At 40.0% G+C, this 21309-nt stretch overlaps 1 protein-coding gene across 3 annotated transcripts; it reads left to right on the forward strand.

Annotated features, from left to right (window-relative positions):
• The first annotated feature begins 510 nt into the window (after window positions 1–510).
• Window positions 511–19950, forward strand: TMF1 (TATA element modulatory factor 1). Of its 3 annotated transcripts, none has more exons than XM_050904823.1 (17): window positions 511–662; window positions 3232–4478; window positions 6344–6447; window positions 7316–7442; window positions 8417–8522; window positions 9180–9322; window positions 9905–10071; window positions 10233–10389; window positions 10885–10977; window positions 11599–11755; window positions 12486–12678; window positions 13012–13081; window positions 13163–13255; window positions 14319–14429; window positions 15101–15247; window positions 15752–15877; window positions 16750–19950. In XM_050904823.1, exons 1-17 carry the CDS (start codon window positions 521–523, stop codon window positions 16891–16893), a joined length of 3327 nt encoding a protein of 1108 aa, XP_050760780.1. In that variant the 5' UTR covers window positions 511–520; the 3' UTR covers window positions 16894–19950. The 3 variants fall into 3 exon arrangements, with proteins under 3 accessions (XP_050760780.1, XP_050760779.1, XP_050760781.1); XM_050904822.1 differs by having other exon boundaries at window positions 3232–4472; XM_050904824.1 differs by lacking the exons at window positions 14319–14429; window positions 15752–15877; window positions 16750–19950 and adding an exon at window positions 14479–14554 and having other exon boundaries at window positions 3232–4472; window positions 15101–15158.
• Window positions 19951–21309: the final 1359 nt, after the last annotated feature.

Genomic DNA, 21309 nt, shown 5'->3' on the forward strand with positions numbered 1-21309 from the left:
GAGCTGTGGGACTTAAAGCAGCGAGTTGAGGCGCTGAGGTTTAGAAGCGTGTCTGCTTGGTTCATTACTTGCGTCACGCAGCCGAAGGAAGCATGAAGAAGCAGGGACTAAAGTTGTCTTTTTAGCATCTCACCTGGAAGAGTTGTCACAACAGCAGGGATACAGCCAGGGCCGGCTCTCCGCCATGACCGGCACCGGGGCGGAAGTGGAGGCGGGTTCCCCCCCTCCGCCATGACAGGTACCGAGGCGGAAGGCCTTGCTCCGCCTCTCGTGACGTGTCAGGGGGCCGGAGGGCGGCTGCGCGCGGGCTTGTTTGCGACGTGGAGGCCGGCGGCGCGCAGGCGCGGGGCCGCCGTGCCCTCCCCGCCCCGCCCTCCCCTCTGCGCGGAGCCGAGCCCGAGGCCGCCGGCCCCGCCGCCGCCGCGGGAGCGGGCTGTGAGGGCGGGTCGCTCCCCGCTCGCCTCTGCGCTTGTGGCCCGGTGCCGCCGCCGCCTCCGCGCGGGACCGGGCGACGCGGAGGATGAGCTGGTTCAACGCCTCGCAGCTGTCCAGCTTCGCCAAGCAGGCGCTGTCGCAGGCCCAGAAGTCCATCGACCGGGTGCTGGATATCCAGGCCGAGGAGAGCCCTTGGCCCGACGCCGTCATCCCCGACTACGGTGACGGTAAGCGTGGGTGACGGTGGGCGGCCTTCGCCGTGCCCCCAGCCCTCTGTGTGGGGCGGGCTGAGCCGCCTCGCCTCACGGCCTCCCGCCCGGCCCTTGCAGCGGAGTTGGCCGGGGCGGCGCCTTCCCCTCACCCTCCTCCGCCCCCCTCCCGTCTCTCCCCCTGAACCCGGGGCGGGGGGGTTACACTTCTGGAGGTCTAACTGTCCTTCCCTGTCCAAAGCCTCTTCTGCAACGCCTGTGGTACTTCTTGGTCCCCCCCTTACAGGCGAGGGAGGGATAACACTGATAAAAAGCTGAGGACGCCTCAGCAGCACACGCAGTACCTGGTTGGTGTCACCAGTGTCGTGCTTTTGTTGCATGGGTAGCACTGCGCTTCATACCCGTATTTCTCAAGGCGTTATTTTTGTTGCCAAGGGACCAATAGGTGATAAAAACCACTCAGTTAACAAAAAAAGGGGAAATTATGTTCTTTCTGAGGCATGCATGGATTCAGTCGTTGCGACAGGAAGAGCAGAGTAGAAGCTGAAAGTCTGGTCCGTGTAAACCAAGTCAAGTTTCCACTTTTTGTGGCGTCAAGTTCATAATCCTCCAACATCTGTTGAAAGGAATGTGTTGGTGGAAAAATTGTCACGGCTTGGTTATGAGGAAGTGTCTCCGTTGTACGTGTGCTAACGTAGAACCTGAAAGAATGATCAGTCCTAAATTGTTGTTTGGAAATGAAAGAGCAGACAGGAGCCCTCTCGTTAGAAACCTTTTTTTCCCATAAATAATACTTTAATGATAAGAGTGAATAAAGAAAAGGATGGGAAACTAAGTCATCTGGAATCAGTGTCCTTATTGCAACTATATCTAGAAGAAATGTATGTATTTGTAGGAGGAGGTGATTTCCAGGTATACCCACAGCAGAGTTAGATTTCTGAAAATTGAAAGCTGTAACAATTGAAAGTGTTTTCTGGGTTGGTTGCTCAGCAAAGCGTAGGGTCAGTTTTGCGTGTCTTCGTCCTTTTGTGGGAGCAAGGGCTCAGCAGTCATTTACATAGCCCAGTGTCGTCTTAAATTACAGGAATTGTTTATAGAAGACTGTGTCATGCTTAGTTTCATAAAAGTTTATCCTTGTCCAAAGTGTTTTTTAATTTAATTTATATCTTAGTATTTATAGTAGTTCTGTCATTCATAAGGAAAGCAGCAAAGATCAGCCTGCATGTGTTTTTCAGGGAAAACATATTTGTTTTTAAAAGAAGTCAAAGTATTTTCTGAATGTTACAGTTCACTCACAGGGCTTTTTCTGAAGCTATTGAATCATGGACAAGGTGGTAGTAAATCAGGTGTTTGTAGTATTTTTGGCAATGAGAGCAGTAGTTACCTGAATTTGAGATCTTGAGGCCAATAGCTGTCAACAGTTTCTGACAGTGGTAGTCTGCTTTAAATATTATAACTCAGCTTTTTTTTAATAGATGCTGCTGTATAAAGTGAGCTTGCTTTTAAGTAGCCTGAAATAGTTACATAATCCAGATTATGTTTGTAGGTACAAAATCAAATTGGATGTTATTTTTGTATTTATGTTTCTTACTTGGGATGCTACTGAAATTTGATGCTGAAATTCTTATTATCCTTGCTGTTGAAAAGTCCTGGAAAACCTGCAAGAAATACAATAATAGGAACTGTTGACGTTGTTTTAGGGCAGCTTCAGAACTAATCAATTCAGTATTTCTCCACAGGAGCAGAAGAAAACTATGATCTTAGCTGGGCTGCTGACAATGTGTATTGTCAGCTTCATGCTGTTGCTTGGTGTGTGAGGAAAAATGTGAAGCCTGTCACAAACTGAAAGGGCAAGAACCCTTCTTATAGTATAAATTCTACAAATATTTAGAGCTTCCCCCCCCCCCCATTTTCTGTAACAGTGTGTGAAGTTTTTGTCTGCGTGCTACTGGCAGATAACTTTTAAGACCTAGTAATTGTTTCCTCCTTTTGTAACCTGTACAATTCTCTACTTTTAAACTACAGTTTTTCAGATTGTTTTGCCTAGCTTCCTCTCACTATAGGAAGCAGGAGGCCACATTCACTTTCCCTTGTTCCCTTTGCAAAGGAAATGCTTGCTTTTTGTGCCTGAATAGGCTTCAGAGTTGCCCTTATAGCTTTCAGAATGCTGTGTGGGCTTGTTTCCCCTTCCTGGACACTTCTTTCCATCTTCTTTCTGAAATTCTCATTCTTGGATTTACTGGTGTAATTTGCCTATGGTTTCTTTCTGCCTTTGCTTAAGTTACTGTTTAACAGGGAGGGAGCAAGTTGGTTCCATTCGGTATTCCTACTTTCTAGAGGTGTCTTGTCCACCTTAAGTCTTAGAATTACTTCGTGTCTCCCTTAAGCTTCTTTTGCTTTGTCGGTTCCAAGCTTTGTAAGGAAGTAGTAATGAAAATGATGCTGTTTGTGATCGTGTATAATATTCATTTTAAGTTATGTGATATTGAAAACATTTTTTTTCTGAACTGTTGCATCTAAAAAGACAAATACTGAAAAATAATACATTTTAAGTGTTCTTGGCCTATCTCTTTTTTTATTGTTTTAGGAACAAATTCTCTCATAAGTGGAGGATGGGATACATCTTCCTGGGGTTTAAGTTCAAATACAGAACCACAGAATCGGCCAATATCGCCAACGGCAATCACTAAGCCAGTGAGGAGGACAGTAGTAGATGAATCTGAAAACTTCTTCAGTGCCTTTCTCTCTCCGACAGATGTTCAGAGTATACAGAAAAATCCAGTGGTGTCCAAACCTCCAGCCAAATCACAGCGACCCAAAGAGGAGGTGAAAAGCACTTTAAAGGAGTCTCAACACCCCAGTCAGCTGGAAGTACCAGTGACAACAGAGGCAGAAGTGAAGGATTCCTCTGTAGCTGTCTTAGTGGACTTGAAAAACCTCGATATTCCCAAGGAAAAATTGGAAGAGAATTCTGTGCTTAAATCTAATGCCAAGCCTGAAGAAAGCACAAATGAAGTTACCGACGAAAAGGTGTCTGCTCTAAATTTGGAAGTACCTGAGGATGCTCTTAATGAAAAATCCAGTGTAGGAGGGGATGGAACGGGCGGTGCACCGGATAGCACTTTGCGGCCTCTTAATGCAGGTACAAAAGACATGGGCTTGGAAACTAAGGAGCGAAAGACTGAGGACAGGCAAAGCAATACGCCGTCGCCTCCAATTAGCACTTTCTCCTCGGGGACATCCACGACTAGTGATATTGAAGTTCTGGACCATGAAAGTGTAATAAGTGAGAGCTCAGTAAGTTCAAGACAAGAAGCTGCAGACTCAAAATCCAGTCTTCATCTAATGCAAACATCATTTCAGCTTTTATCTACATCTGCCTGTGCAGATTATAATCGTTTAGATGACTTTCAAAAAATGACCGAGAGCTGCTGCTCCTCTGATGCTTTTGAAAGAATTGATTCATTTAGTGTACAGTCTTTAGATAGTAGAAGTGTAAGTGAAATAAATTCAGATGATGAGTTATCAGGCAGGGCTTCTGCTTCAGCATCTGTTGCTGTCAGTCCTTCTGCGCCAAAGACAGAAACGGTTGATGCCCTGAAAAATAAATCTGAAAACTTGAATGACACTCCTGTTTTACATGCTGAAGAAGCTGAGATGGAAGAGAGTGGGAGAAGCGCGACCCCTGTTAATTCTGAGCAGCCAGATGTTTTGGTTGCTACTGTGCAAACTGTTCAAGAACAGATTGTGAAAGAGGAGACTGAGCCGCAGCAGGATGCTGTTGAAAAATTGTTAGAAGAGGACACTGAAAGGCAAGAGCTTAAAAAGGTAACTGTAAAACATGTTTTGCAAACACACCCTTTAATTACAAATGAAACTCCTGTCATTTCCTTATATAGGTATTAGCTTCACCTTATTTGAATGAATTAATTGATGCTGAACTACCTTACCTTGTAGAAAACTGTCCTCAGTATTCTGCAGTTGAATAATACCGGTGAAATTTCTGGTCAAATAGTTTTGGGTTTCACCTAATCCACCTAGTTATCATTATTGTGAATTGTGAGTAGCGCTAGCAAACAGGAAGTCTTGACAGGTCAAATGTGTTATTTTAATTCTTTGATGTAATTTTTTTTTTTCCTGTGAAAGGTGGAAGAAATCCCTGGAAGTATTTTGATCTGAATTATGAAACTGCAAGCCTTTAGTATTTCAGCAATAATCAAGATAATATTTTGCAGGCATTTTTTTCCACAGATTTACAAATGTCAAAATTTGATTGCATTCCAGGATCATTATGCATGTTCTTTGAGGACAGCAACAGTTAGTGTAAATAAGTCTTTTTTACGAGATAAGTTAATGTTTGTTTTTAGCAGAAATAATCTTCATTTTTAAAAAGAAGGTACACTAGGCTTTTTAATGAAGAAGATAAGCATAGTTATGGATAGTGAATAGATTAAAAGAAATTTGTATAGCTAGTTTAGATAGATGGAATGACTAGAAATGTGACAAAGTAGGATGCTCAAGTGTATGGAAGGCTAAACTGGAGCTTTGAAGCAGTGTGTTTTGTCCAGTTCTGCCAGTGTATTGTGTGCACTGTCTTTTTTCCATTTCCTCTGTCACCTTCCTGTCCCTCTATTCTTGTTTTTAATTTCTGAGCTCCTTTGACATGTGTTTTGCTCTGTTTCTTTGCATTTTGGTTTGCTCTGCTCCTAGTCTACGTGCCTAATATGTGACATAGATGGCCTTGCCCTCTAGGCATGTTTGCAATACTGATGCTATTTGTGATAGTAATAAGGGAAAAGCAGTTGCTTATGGGAGTTCATAAAACCCCAATGTAATCTGTGTTTTAAGGAAAGCATTTTTTTTGTGTAAATCGTACAGAATGTCAGTGTAAATTCCTTAGGGAGCTCCAAAGCCATGGACTATTATCCATAAGTTTTCCTAACTTAAGTGGTTATACATTGTGGGAAATAGTGATAATGGACCACAGCAAATTTTGTCTTTCATTGGCCATATTGAGCTACACTTACAGAATCTGTTTCATTTGTTTATATTTGTATATTTGCATGTATGTTTGTGTTATTTCTCTATCTTTAGCTTTCCAAAATCTGGTATTAAGAAATGATTTTGATGATGTGAGCTAAGAGCTCTTGACCCTGCCTGAAAGTTTTCTTCCCTCACCTGATGCTGTTTTGCTGCTTTGTGCTAATGTTTCACAGAAGGGACCTTCCAATGTAAATTATTCTGTGATTCTGTAAAGAGTGTATACAGTGTCTATTCTGTAAAGAGTGTATACAGTGTCTATTCTGTAAAGAGTGGTATAAGGAACACTGGGAGTCTTAATGGTTAATGTTAGCTATAGTTTTATAGGCTATCAGCTCTGTTTAAAAACTTCATTTATAATTCCATATAACTGTTGATGATTTTGTTGAGGAACTTAGCTGAGCCACATGTGCTTACTTAGTAGGATTTCTACACCTGTAGAAAGCAGGTGTCTTGTGTTTAGATATTGCTTACTTCTAAATTAATGTGGCAGAAACATGGTAATCTTCACTGACTTTTACCTCAAATTTCTAAAAACATTGACAAGTTCAGCTTTAAATAGTGTTGGGAGGGAATGGTGGGGGGGAAGGGGAAGCCTGCCCCTCTTGTGTTTTAATTGTCCCATTCATCTGATCTTTATCTGTAAAAACATTGTCCAGATGATTGATTCATTAACTGAGAAACTGGAGAAGAGGGAAATACAGTTATTAAGTACTAGTAAAGAAAAGGCACGCCTGGAAGAAGCTTATGATAACCTAAAAGAGTAAGTATGAAAATATACACAGTAGTGGGTGTAACTGTAAATTTACTGTAATACAATCAGTAGACAATATCGTAAAACAAGTAGCTTTATAACTAGAACAGAGGTTGCAAGGGTTGTGCACTGTTTGGGAAAGGTGGAAATAATGGTTGCATGTGCTGTGATGATATTTTTGTAAAGACACGTTATTTCTTGGGGCCAGAATCTTTTTTGGGAAGAGGCTAGTGAAAGATTTTTCAGTAAGCAAGCAGTAGGAATGACAAACAGATGTGTAGAGTCAGACTTGGTTGTTAATAAAGATCTTTGTTATAAGACTGAATTCAGCTGTTAAGGGAGACTGACTTTTCTGATACAGATGGATGAACCTGATTTACTAAGTAATTTGCTGACTAAAATGCAGGCAGTGAAACTGTGATAGAAAGGCTGGTTGTAGGGAAAAACCTGAATTCATTATTTAATTCAGTTAAAATTAAAAAGAAAGGGGATGAAAAGTTGGGTTTACTGGTTTACTGATATAAAAAAAATTAAAAATTTACAAATAATATGTGAAGGTATTATTTAATTGGTCTTAAGTTAAAAATACATTTAATCATTTGCCCTGTATATGATACAGACTATGGTTAATCAGAAAGAACTTGATTAAGGGGCAAAATGTTTAAGGTAAATCAAACATTTCATTGTTTTCATGGGTAAATTACTGAATTAATAAAGATCTTTGAGTAGTACTTCTAATATGGATGTGGCTTTTTGACTTCTGGTTATATAAAATAAAAAACCCCACATTTTAAAAGCATTTAAGACAACTTGTTGCAAACTGCTTGAAATGTCACATAACCGTGCAACTGTTCTGAAATGTTAATTTTAAATGTAGTGAAATGTTTAGAATGAAAGAAGAGAGCAGTAGCCTTTCATCTCTTAAAGAGGAGTTTGCTCAGCGAATTGCGGATGCTGAAAAGAAGCTCCAGCTAGCCTGCAAAGAAAGAGATGCAGCTAAAAAGGTAATTTGGCTTTTAGAGTGAAATTAATGTTTATTATTTTAGAACACAATTAAATTTCTTGAGGTAAATTCATAAAAATTAAGCTAGTGAAAAGCATGAGACTGACAGGTGCTGTCTCATGTTATTAGTAACTAGCATAAGCTGATTCTCGCCTCCCAGGCTGCTTGTTATTTCCTTGTGTTGACATATGTATTCTTGCAGCCGTGTGGTGAACCAAGCTAGGGAACTCATTTAAGTTAAAGTTAGTCTGGTTTGGAGGAAAAAAAAAAAAAAGATTTAACATCTGCTCTCATTTACCTTGTACCCATATATGCATTTGCATTGGTGTAAGGGAGAAGAATGGCCTGGGGATGTGGGGAAGTGGCGAAGAATGGGAATGGCTCCTTTAGAGGATTAACTGGTAGGAAAATTCAGGACTGATGACAGATTGGTTTGGAATGAGCAAAGAAGTCTGCAGCAACAAAGTTTATGGAGTTTAAATGTTCTTGACCTGGTGTCGCAGCATTACATTTCTCTAGCTTATTGCTAGTCTGCAAAAAGTAAACTCGAATCTGTAACTGGAAAAAAAAATATTTTTCACAGTTGTTTTGTCACTGTGTCACTGTGTTGGCACAGTAGTAAGTTGAAATAGAAAAATTATCTGATACCTGTGTGTGAATATAACAGTTTGTTTTTACTATATTGCACAAGTTTAAAGTATAGAAAGTGAAATGGAAGGAGGAGTTGGAAGAAATTGTACAGAGAATTTATGGAGTCTCAATCCTTGGAGGTTTTTAAAACTTGATGGAATAAGGCTCTGAGCAGTCTGATTTGATCAGATAATCTCCAGAGTTCCCTTCCAACCTAAATTGTTTTCAGAGAAAAGCCTTTTGAGAGGAAGGGGAGAAGAAAAAGGTGATCAGTGTAACTTACTGTGCATTTTTCCCTAAATATGTTTTAATAAATGGTCCTAAGTATTTTATCCTATTATTTAGGAAGTAAAGACTGTTAAAGAAGAATTGGCTACTAGACTTAATACCAATGAAACTGCCGAATTACTGAAAGAAAAAGAAGAGCAAATCAAAGGATTAATGGAGGAAGGTGAGATATAAAAAAAATATTAAAATTTTTTTAATAGTAAAAATTTGTAGGATAATTTGAAATGTACTGCCTTCACATAGGATCCTTCTTTGTGTGGGAAAAAATACAACATTTGAAGCATGTTAGATGTTTCTGAACATTTGAACCATTTAGTTAATAGCAAAGAGCAACAGAAGGGATCAGTCAAATACAGATGGCTAGAGGGGTACTTTCTGCAGTATACATTAAAAGATGCTGTGAGATAAAACCAGTGTGCAGTACAACGCTCCATGTTCCATTCAGCAGAAATCTAACTAGGGTATTGTTCAAGGCATTTCTACAGTGTCTCCCTTACTCCTTTTTGATTTTGGAAGTAAAATATAGTTACTAAATGAACAGGCCATTTTGGTTTTTTTCCTGATATGATGAGCTCATTTGCTTTACTTTCAAAGCCTTTCACTGCCTATCCTATCTCACTATGGCTTAGTGTAGCAAGGTCATCTCAGGATAAGGTAGATTTAAAACTTCAGAACTTGCGTGAAAAAATGTAAGAGTAGGTATTTCCATACATATTTGATTATTATTTTCATGAGACTGAAGAGCATGGGGAGGTGTGAATAGAGAGAGTTCATAGAATAACAGCAGTATGCACTAGCTTTATGTTCATTTTCTTCACAGGAGAAAAACTTTCCAAACAGCAGCTGCACAATTCCAATATTATTAAGAAATTAAGAGCCAAAGAGAAAGAGAGAGAAAATATTAACACAAAACAGAACAAAAAGATTAAAGAATTGGAAGAGGAGTTGCAGCATTTAAAACAGGTGAGATAATTGGGATTTTTTTTTTTTTTTTAAAGCTTTTTGTATTGGCTGCAGAGTAGCCTTTTGGGGAGGCTCTAGATAGACTGATTTTTTTTTTTTTTTCCTTTTTTTCTTTTCTGGGAGACTTCTTTATTTCATATGATTGGAACACTGAGATGTGATTTCTGCCTGTGTTCTCAGAGCAGTTTAAAACTGCGGTCAGGTATCTTTCCAGCTGCTTGTTTGCACTTGCACTGCTGGTTATCAGGTGGGCTGACCAAATTCAGTACACTAAATTTTAGTTGGAAAACCTGTACCAGCAAAATTTGGGCAATATTTTTGCTCAGTTAGTGATTGAATCAAGACCTTACAAGCAGCAGACCCAGTATGAAGAAATATGTGGAACTGTGGTGGTGGAGAGCCCCCTCCTCTGGGGAAGATGGAGGAGCAAAACCTTTCTCTTCTGGCGAAGTGTTAGATTGGTTTAGTCATTTTGTGTAACTTCATCCTGAATTGGTTGCCACGGTTGTAATTTTCCTCAGATGGCATTGTCTGCCCCTTGTACTGGAGTTAGTCTCATGTTTCTTGTTTGCGCTCCAATAGGTGCTTGATGGCAAGGAAGACCTTGAGAAGCAACATCGAGACAGCATTAAACAACTGAATAGTGTTGTAGAGCGACAAGAAAAGGATCTTGCTAAACTTCAGGCAGAAGTGGAAGACCTTGAAGAACGGAACAGAAGTGTCCAGGCAGCACTTGACAGTGCATACAAGTAAGCAGATATTTGTGTGCCTGTCTTCAACCATACATTCAGCTCCTGTGTCTATTTCTTGTGCAATGCTTGTGAAATGTCAATATGTAACAAAGTTATTCACAAAGTCACTGTTGGCATTGTATAAACTGTAAATGCATTGCTTCCCCCCCCCCGCCCAGGGAACTTGCAGATCTTCATAAAGCTAATGCTACAAAGGACAGTGAGGCACAAGAAGCAGCCCTAAGTCGGGAAATGAAGGCAAAGGAAGAGCTTGGGTTAGCTCTGGAGAAGGCCCAGGATGAGGCTCGGCAGCAACAAGAAGCTTTGGCAATTCAGGTGGGTCTTAAATGCAGTGAATAAAACTTTTTCATTGAACAAATGAATGTACTCGGATGGTGTGTGCATCTGACATAACGAACCAGATGCAATATAAGGTGGAACTCATTTTTGTGTACTTAGCAAATACCCAATGAATTTCTTTCCTGTGAACTTGTTCAGTCTTTAGTGGTAGTTGTACTAGGCTTTAAAATATTAATTTTATTTTAAAATACTTTTGATTTTACTTGTCTAAATGAAATGACTTTGACAGGCTCTATGTTAAGTTTGTAGTGCTCTTACCATGATGCAAAGTTCGAGAAATGTAGTTGGACAAAATTTTTAGTGATAGATAAATCAGTGTAACTATTTGCGTGCATGCAAAACTTAAGCCTTTAACTTGTCAACAGACATACCCTGTCTAACAGTGTTTAAAAATGGTATAGGACTGTAGCAACAAATACGTGGTACTATAACTTTTGGCAAGAGATTAGTGATGATGTTTTGTTTATTTAGGTGGCGGACCTGAGGCTGGCACTGCAACGTGCAGAACAGCAGGCAGCAAGAAAAGAAGACTATTTACGCCAGGAAATCGGTGAACTACAACAGGTACTATAGCAAATAGATGATGCCAACTTGTATCTGCAAGGAGGGCTTCTAAAAACTGAAAACAAAATGCTGTCATGACATTAATAGTCTGAAAGAGAGGCTTTGTTTTCCTGGTTACCTGTGGTATTTGTCCTGTGTAGAACAACAATAAAAATGTTTTTTTAATCACATATTGAAAACAAAATAATAATTTATGATGCCTTGTAAATGGAATGCTATCCTTTTAGTATAAGACAAAGTACAGCCATTAAGTTTGTGATAGTCCTCTAAAATTGCTAGCAAATACGTTTTGATTGACTCTCTTTAGCTGCTTCTTAAGAATATTTTTATTGTTCCTAAGGTCCAGAAGAGAGATTGTTGCCAAAATGTTTCAAGTGATGTCCAGAGGGCTGGACATTTCTGGGCCATTGCTCTATCATGTATCTAAAAATGCTAAGCTTGTACCTTGGAATTTCACACTTTACTGTGAGTTAGAACACATGAATTTTAGAATGTAAAGCAACTGTAAAGCAGTAATTTTCAAATGTAAAGCAACTGCTATGTGTTTAGCTGCATTCTGTATTAATCTTTCAATCCATCGTATGATTTTAAAGCTTACTTATATTTAATTTGTGATTTCAGAGACTCCAAGAAGCAGAGAGCCGGAACCAAGAACTAAGTCAAAGTGTTACATCTGCTACACGGCCACTTCTCCGGCAGATAGAAAATCTGCAAGCCACACTGGGAGCACAAACCTCTGCATGGGAAAAATTGGAAAAGAACCTTTCTGACAGACTTGGTAAGATGTTTTTACCTTTTACTGAACTGTGAGGCTCTTGATGAAGATGTGAGATGGCTGAAGGTAAATGAAAAGGGCTTGACACTTGCCCAAAGCGTAGATGGTGGATCAGGAGAGATGAGCACAAAATGCTTTCCAGTAAGGAAATGGTATGTGAGGTATTCTGCCAAGGTTCTTGGACAGGTAATTAACTGATTCTCTTTAAAACACACTGTAGCATAAGATTGTAAGATAGAGGTGTTAAGGTGTACGTGTCCTTACAGCATCTAAAGGAAGGATGGGCACTGAGACACTGAAAGTATACCAGCATTTTCAGTTGTCAAGCCTCGTGCTTAGATTCCATATTGTAAAGGTTGGAATCATTTGCTTACCTAACTGCATAGGTAATGAGACATATATTTGTTGATACAGTAGTCATGTATTATTTTAAGTGAAAAATGCATAAAATGCCCAAAGGTGGACCCAGAGAAATTACTTCCTTTCTGGAGTTGTATATTGCATTCTGAAAGAGTATGAAGTCTCCTTGTTCTGCATTGCTTTGATCCTCTAACTGTATGGTGGAAAATATTTAATTTCCTTTACAACAGAAAACAGATTTTTTTTTTTTAAAGAAAAATTAGTTGCATGTAGAAAAATCTCAAATTCCATTTTGCTGCATAAATAAATGGCCCATATTATAAATGTTTGATCAAAAAAGTTAAATTCCATGTTTTTCTTTACTTAATATTAGGTGAGTCTCAAACTCTTCTAGCAGCAGCTGCTGAGAGAGAACGGGCTGCTACAGAAGAACTTCTTTCTAATAAAATTCAGATGTCTTCTACTGAATCTCAGAATAGTCTTTTAAGGCAAGAAAATACGCGCCTTCAGGCTCAGCTAGAAGTGGAGAGAAACAGATTGAAGAAAATGGAAAATGAAAACAGTAGGTGAGTTGCATTTTTCGGTTAACAGCATCTCTTTTAAAATTGTAGTGAAATGGAGTAAGCGATCTCTTACATAACCATCTGCAGCAGATCTCTTTGCAAGTCAGAAGACTTGATTCTTTTGAGTGTTGATAGGACTATGCAAAATGTTGATGCTATTGATAAAGTTGCCCAACTTGTTAAGGATATTCTGTTTCATGCTAAAGATTGAAGCATGTTACTTTCATAATGTTTTAAAGCCTTGCAGCTGTGTTTGTTTTAAAAGTGTATGAATCTAAAGTAAACACAGAATACTTATTTACTGACTTTCTCTACCTCTTTCTTTGCTCAATGTAGGTATGAGGTTGAACTAGAAGGGCTCAAAGATGAGTATGCAAAAACTTTGGAAGATGCAAAGAAAGAAAAGGTATTCTACTTCAGCTTTCATGTATGTTATTGTTGAAGTCTGAGCTAGCAGGGGGTTAACAACCTGTATTTGTTTTTGTAGACGCTGCTAGCTACTCAGTTAGAAATGGAGAAGATGAAAGTTGAACAGGAAAGAAAGAAGGCGATTTTTGTGCAAGAAGCAGCGAAGGAGAAGGTACCAAAACCTAACATTTCTGTTCAATCTTATTGATACTATCATTATTTTAGTAGATAACTAGAACCTGAAACTGTCGCAAGCAATAAAGTGGACTTAGAGCAGTACAGTATATACTGTCAGCCTAGGCATTAGGAACTTGGCTTTCTCTTTATTGTGACTGCCTTTTATTTCCAGTGAAATAAGTGCTTGTGTTATACTCACTGAAATGAGTCTTGAGTAATAGTCTATTTAACCTGAGAAGAGATAAAATACGGATAATGATTGTTTTAATCTTCTGATTTTTTTTTGAATACTGTTGGATCCTTTTTCTTCTGAAGCTACTTGTTTTCTTTGCTTGGACTACTAGCATTGCTTCCACTGAATTCCTGTTTTGCATTTCACGTCACTATCTGTAATGTACCACATGCTTTCCAGCTTAAGTCACAAGTCATGGAACAGTCGTCAATAGTCAGTCATTTTGTTACTGCTAATTAGCAGTTGATATTCAAGTAAAACTGTTTCTATTACTGGTTTCTTACCATCTCCAGTTCTAAAATCTATGTGCTTTATCCTGCAGAGGCTAGCATACTTTCAGATGCTGCCTGTAAAAAGAGGTCAGTCTGTTTGGAATGTTTATCAGTAAGGTATTAGCATGTGAGAAACTTCAGAATTTAATTAATACACTTTATTTTAAAAATAAAAAAGTGTTAATGTGCATTCTGAAAAGAGACATACTTCTGGGTTTAAGATATTCTTCCTGTGATACATTTGGGCATACAAAACTGCCTCTGAATCTCCCTTGGCTACTTGAGAGAGAAATGCTTTTGGTGTAGTTTGCAACTTCTGTCTTCGTTTCCTGAAAAGTCTGAGAACTTGAACATAGGCTGTAGCACAGAAATTCTTCATTGTTGAACTTTCATATGTTTTAGGGATGGGGGAAGGGGAAAGGTTATCTGTCACATTGTGTTCTATAGTTGGTGGTGGAAAAGGGCAGTCTGTTCTTTACAGAATCTGTCTGTCACCATCTTGTAAACTTTTATCTAACTGGCGATGTTGTGTGGATTTTTATTTTTTTTTAAAGGATCGGAAGTCATTTACAGTTGAAACTGTTTCAAGTACTCCAAGTATGTCACGCTCTAGTTCCATAAGTGGGGTTGACATGGCAGGTCTTCAGACATCTTTCCTCTCACAGGTATCATATATCAGTTATATTGGCCTTTTTTTTTTTTTTTTTTTGACAGACTGCTTTCTTTCTCCTTCAAGAAGTTTTATTATCGTAGAAAATGACTCTTCAAGAGTATATTGGCCTTAGACAAGGTAATTCCTGTGCAGAAATGTGTAAAACCTGCTTACAAGATGTCTATGATTGTAAAAGATCTGTGAAAGACAGCATGAATCTACAACTTTTATTGCGGAGTAATATATACATGTATTGGTACTGAGTTCACATGTCTAATTTCATCTAGAAAAATTGAATAACACTAGTAAGAGTCAAATCAATTGATCTGTTTTTATTAGCAATCCTGGTTTAGGGCACAACCCTGCTCCCTAGGCAGTATCATTGACTATTGTGGTCTGTGTGAAGTCTACTGCTTCTGCTGCTTTCGCGTGGATACGGTTATCGATGTCCAAGTTAAATGGCAGTTGTATAGGTGACATGAGAACTTGCCAGTAAGGCGCTATCTCAGATTGTACCTGTTCACCTTAAGCTTCTGTTTTAAAAACAAACTGTAAGCATTGAAATGCTGGCCTATTAACAGTATAATTTTAAATCTTAAATGATGTAATACTTCAGGAGAGGGAAGATTCCAAAGTGTGCACGTTTTTGTCTAATTTTAAGCTTCTCTAACCTTTTGTTTGTAGGATGATCCTCATGATCACTCATTTGGGCCAATAGCTACTAGTGGGAGCAATCTTTATGATGCTATAAGGATGGGAGCAGGTTCAAGTATAATTGAAAACCTTCAATCACAGCTTAAACTAAGAGAAGGAGAGATTTCACATCTACAGGTACTGTAGTTACTCTTACATAACCAAACACAGCATTTGTAAGTGTAAATACTAATGCAATCAATATTATATTGTTGGTTTTATATTCAAAAAGCTTGGTCCCTCTCCTCACAGCAGAGTGCATTCGCTCTTCCCCTTTCATGACAGTTCTGTTAACTGGAATAGCCGCTGGAGGTATGTGTAGGGAAGAGCAAGAGAAGGATTTGTTGCTTCCTTTTTTGTTTTGGCAAGGACCTATCCAGAAAACTTAACTTTTCTATCTGAAAAAGAAAACAAACAAACAAAAACCAAAACACCACAAACAAACAAACAAACCAAACAAAAAAACCCCCTCTGATCAGATTTGAGAAGAAAATGAGAGTGCTTCCAGGGTGAGCTGTTTCATAGTCTGGCTTAAGAAAAAGCCTTAATTACTTATTAATTAAATCAAAATATTTTGATACAGTGTTTTATAAATATGGTACGTTCTTTCCTCCTCCTAACTGTTAAAAGTGTTTACCTTAGCTGGAAATTGGAAACCTTGAGAAAACGCGATCAATAATGGCAGAAGAACTGGTTAAATTAACAAACCAAAATGATGAACTTGAAGAAAAAGTGAAGGAAATACCAAAATTGCGTGCACAGTTAAAGGTAAGTGTATTTCTGTGGTAAATCTGATGTAAAATTCACATATTTGGGTTTTTTTAGGAATACCTCTATCAATTTAGGATCATATTCAAATCTGTCCCTAATCATAAATGACTGAACAGCCTGGGGTTTTTTTGTGTAGTAGAATCTGACAATGCCTAGTCCATGACTAGGTAGTCACTTCAAAATGCAGTTGTTAGAAATGTGTGCTGTGTGTAGGATTGCATGCTAAATCAAGGAGAGAACATTTTTTTGTTTCTCTCATTTAAGACACTTGTCTGGTAGTAGTCTTTTTAGAGGATGAGGTGTTTTGATAAATAGCGTGGATTTGTGAGAGTTTGATGCAGAAGCTGAATGAGTGTGCGGTACTGATGTAGGTAATAGGACAAATATTTTAATCCTCTGAATGTTTAAGAACTTAAATTGAAATATTGGAAATAGTTTTGGAGTAATTTTGGAAATGATCATTGTTCTTTAAATGCAGAATGTTAAATTTCCTGATGAAACATTTCACAAACTGTGGTCGTTCCTGTAGTAAAACTTAGTGCAGTTTGCTAACTGTTTTTTAATGCTTATAGCAGTTGAACTTCAACGTGCTTCAGTATGTCCTCGGAAGTCAGCACTAATTCTTTGTGGTCAAGGATCTTTATCTTGGGAATATCTTCCTTTTAGATCTAGAGTATAAATCTAGCCGTATTCAGAGAATCAAAGCATGAAGTATTTTTGAAGAGTTTACTATGTGCTTCATTGTAAAGTAGTTATACTTCGATAAAATAATGCTACACTTATTTTCCCTAGTAGTGTAAAACACTGTCCTAGCAGCAACTTTTTTTAAGTTGACAAACAGTCAGATAACAAAGTACATGTCCTTGCAGGATTTGGATCAAAGATACAATACAATTCTTCAGATGTATGGAGAGAAAGCAGAGGAAGCTGAAGAACTCCGACTGGATCTCGAAGATGTGAAGAACATGTACAAGACTCAGATAGATGAACTTTTAAAACAAAGACAAAATTAATTCCTGCTGGAACTCTTAACATTATATGATAACAGATTGTAAAGATAATTGTTTATGTAAATGCTGAATTTAAATGTCTTGTAAAAAAAAAAAACCCCAATCTGTATTATAGAAAGTGTGACTATATAATAGTGTTCATATGTTGACAAAAAATCAATGCTTTAGGTGTCTTGTACTGTCTGCAGTTAAATTATTTGTGCAATATTTAAATTTTTTTTTCTCAGTCATCCCTTTATTTAAGTTTTTGCTAAACGGTGGACCATTTTACTTGTAAACAGTAGCAGAAATGATGATTGTTACCTCGTGAGACCAGCACTGGAAGGCATAGTTTTACTAAAGCAGCCCTGGATTCATAAACTCTGTATATCTATGGAAATGACATTAGAAGTCTTTTTTAAGTGTTCTTAATATGAGTTTTTCTAAAATCTCATTAGTAAATTTTTAATAACAAAACAGCAGTGGCTTGCTGTCTGAAGCATAATTGGTGGATGTTTTTATGACAGGAAAATCTCATATTTGTACTCACAATATCTGAACATGTTAGGGTGATAATTCTCTATTCTTAGACAAATCAGATTAGTCTGACTATTTTACAGTGTCCTCTAAGCAGAGTGTGAGACTCAGATGAGACTTTATAAATTACAGCTTCATCTTGTATATTGCTTGTGTTGTCTCATGAGCTGTGTAGAGACAGCAGCTCTGCTTGTAATTCTAAATGTGTTTAACATTTAACACCAAAAATCTGAACTATTCAGTATTTGTTCTAGGTTTGGATGCTGACTTTTAACAGTAGCTAAAACAGTTCAGAAGAATGCAGAAAAATGATTTTTTTAAATTAATTGCTGCTGCTCTCATGGTTCCTTGTATAGAAGTAGCAAGGTTTAGACTTTTTGCAAAATTGTACTGTGACTTAATATAGTTTTCAAGTAAGTCTCCAGTGGCTGCAGAGTATTTCTCATGCCCTTCCTTAAGCAAGGTATTGGTCAGATAGCATCCACGTGGCTTGAAGTTTAGCTGCATTTTCGGTAATGTCAGAGGAAATGTTTGAATTGGACCCTTGGGAATGCTGAGAATCGGGGGAGAAGCTTGCGTCTTCCTCTCTGCATTCCAGACAGCAAACGTTTTGCTACATCTCAGAACTGTAGCCATGATAGGGACTCCGGTGAGATACTCAGCAGTTGAAATTCTTTGCTTATCATACCACTGCCTCTATTGTGAGAGGTTTTTTTCCGCATCTGTGCGCGTTGTAATTTGTGTTAGAGAACTCTGTTCCTGCTTATGTATTCAGTGGCCTGAGAGACAAAGGATGTGAATGACGAGAAATTGCTTCTGGAGAAAAGCCTCTCAGTAATATGACTTTTCTACGGGTGTTAGGGATTTATTCCTCATGGGGAGAACAGGTAGTCACTGAAGTTACACAGGCAAGCGTATGTTTGTGGAAAAGCCTAGTTCAGTTTGAGATTCAGGCAGTTATTCTGAGGATTTCAATAAAGCCATAGAGCAAGAACACTAGAATTTGTCTTAACTCCCCATCTGTCATAGAAACTTTAACTGCTTTAATAAAACAGAAGACTTTTTTTTTTCTTTTTTTTTTCATGGGGAGATGGGAAGGAGCTACCCTCTTACTGTCTTAGTTTCAGTTTTGGAAACCAAGGTGAAACCATTTTTCTTTTAAAAAAAACTCAGAACTTAACACTTTGCCTTCATATTGAAGCATGGTTGGTTGCTCTAAGTTTCAAACCGCCCCCCCAAAACACACTCCATATAAAAACACTTGTTGGAACTTAATGATTTGCTATGTGTTAGAATTATGATGTGCGAATGTTTGAAGTTCAGCCTTTTCTTAAAAAAACCCAACTCTTTATGATGGTCAAAGATTAGAAATTCTTTTCAGCTTTTTATCTACTGCAGCAAATCAATAAATCGCTGATTTTAACTTTTTTTTTTTTACAGTCTTGGTAGACACATGCAGCGCTCTTTAAAAAAAATACAAAAAAATCTTTGAACTTCCGTTTGGACCTATTGCTGCCGGTGCTTTTGAAGGTAACATTTCCGGTGTAATGTGTGAGTAGATACTCCTTACGGGCTGACAGAGGTGCAGTTCTGAGTATGTCTCAGGCTATCTTGGCTTGTCAGGAAGAGCTTAGGTAAATGGGAAACTTTAACATGCAGTCAGCATTAACTGTTTTAGATATAAAAGCATTTGTCAGAGTATTAGATTTTTAAATTTTACAAAAGTAGATGTAAATATTTGTATTGACTGGCTTTGGATTCTTTATTCCCATTTAGTGCAACCTTTACTATCACATGAGAATTAGGTGGCCGCCTGTGTCTTAATCATCAAAGCCTTAGAAAACGAAGTGGCTGTTGGAAGGTAACATAGACTTTAAAGTACTCTGTTTTGGTCATCTTTGATACAAATCTTGTATGCTTGTTTTGAAGAAACGTTAAGATTAACGTCTGTTCGGACACCTGAAGTTCATTGCTGTTACTGAGATTGCCTAGAAAAGTAACATGCAAAATGAAGGGACTCTTAAGTCAGAATACTAATGTCTACTTCTGTTTAAATTCATTATTTTAGCATATTCCTTCTGAAAGCAACTAATTTATACCTCATTTTCACTGCATATGCAAGTATGAAGGAATGCTTTTCAAAGGCTTACTCAAAGTATACTGTTCAGAGGGGGCTTATTTCCTAGTCTGTGGAAGGTAACGGAAAGGCCTCCGTTGATGTAGGTGGGTTTGGATGAGGTATAGGCTGCGCTGGTACTCGCTTCTCTGGGCACTGTCTTGCATCCTTTATGAACACAAGAGATGATGTTCAAAATCTTAGGTATCCATACACGAGAGAGGGGGTTAGTTCTATTAATTTTTTTTGTCCTGCTACAAGTTTGTTGCAATTTATGTACGTATGTTTTACTAAGGGCTATAATGATCCTGAATATGAAACGAAATGGGTTGTCGCACGGTGAAATTGGAACCCTTGGTTTCTAGTTGTAAAATGTGTATAAACTGTAAAAAGCATGGGCCAGGGTAAAATAAAATTTTGTGCTAAGAGTGTGCTCTGGTTCTCTCTGAGAAAAGACTTAAAAACAGTTTTGTGGTGGGTATGAACCTAGCGGTATGAAAGGAAAATATTGCTGAAGTTAGAATATATCAAATGTAGTTTGAATTTAGAGTTAACAAATGCCAGTTAAAATCTTGTGGTGTCGTGGGTATTTAGGTACGAGAGGCTGGGTTATTTACAAATGCACTGCAGTAATGGGTTGAAGGATAATGTGAAATTTGGACTGATTCCCTTCATTCAAGTAGAAGGGCTTGCTGACTCCGCCGTGTCCCCAAGGGGGGGGTCAGCGCCTCGGTCCCTTGTTCTCCCGCGGGGTTCCTGGGTCAGGCTGGGCGTTTGTCGCCGACGGCCGTACCTCATTTCCCACCCGTGAACGAGGGGAGAAGAGGTCTTCCCTGCGGTGGAAGGAGTCACGGTACTCGAGTTGTTAGCGCCTGCGACCCCTGCGGCGCTTGTCAAAGCAGGGATTGAGTAAAACTGCGAACGACGTTGTGGGTTGCCAATAAAGGCAGCGCAGGAGCGATGCCGTGTGCCCGACTGGCGTCTCAAGCGAAGCGGGGGATTAATTAACCTCTCCGCTTGCGAATATGAAAGTTTCTGAAGGCAGCGGGGGTGCGGTGGCGGTACCGCTCCTCCCTGTCGGGGCTCCCGCTCGCCGTGTGAAAGCCGGGCCGGCCGGGGCTCCCCGGGGGGGGAGGACGCCTCAAACAATGGGGTGCCCGGAGGCTGCGCTTCCTGCTGAGCGGCGGCAGGAAAAGGCCTTTTCCCTCCGCATCGTGAGAACGCCGTTCCCGGCGCGATACGGCGGCAGCGCTTTATTTCCGGCAGTAGAAGGCAGGCACGCCGCCAGCCCCCGCTACCGCACCGCTTTCCCTTACGCGGGCCTGCGGGCCGCGCCAGGGCGGAGGTGCCGCCCCCGGGCAGGTGCCGCACGGCCCAGCCCCGGGCGGCCGCAGCGTCCTCCGCCGCGGCCGCAGCCACGCTGGCGGGCACCGTCACGGCTTCACCTGACGGCCGCCGGGCCGGGGCGCTGAGAAGCGACAGCGGAGGCCGACCCGCGCCCCCGCCGCCCGGTTTCCGGCGAGCGGCGCCGCCGGCCCGGCCCGGCCGCGCTCCTCCCTCCTTCCCCGGCGGCTCGGCGCTCCCGCCGCCTCCAGGTGGGGCGGGCCCCGGCGGCGGCAGCGGCAGCGGCAGCAGCCCTCAGGCCGCGGTTGCTCCCCGCCCTGCGGGACGGGGTGTGGCGGTGCCGCCCGCCCCGCTCCGCTCCCCGCGGGTGTGAAGGAGGGGCGCGGCGGCGGTGCCGCCCTGAGGGCGGGCGGCGGGCGCAGCCCTCTCACGGCGGCCGCCTT

The sequence above is a fragment of the Gymnogyps californianus genome, chromosome 13 (genome assembly GCF_018139145.2).
Source record: "Gymnogyps californianus isolate 813 chromosome 13, ASM1813914v2, whole genome shotgun sequence".
Classification (NCBI taxonomy): domain Eukaryota; kingdom Metazoa; phylum Chordata; class Aves; order Accipitriformes; family Cathartidae; genus Gymnogyps; species Gymnogyps californianus.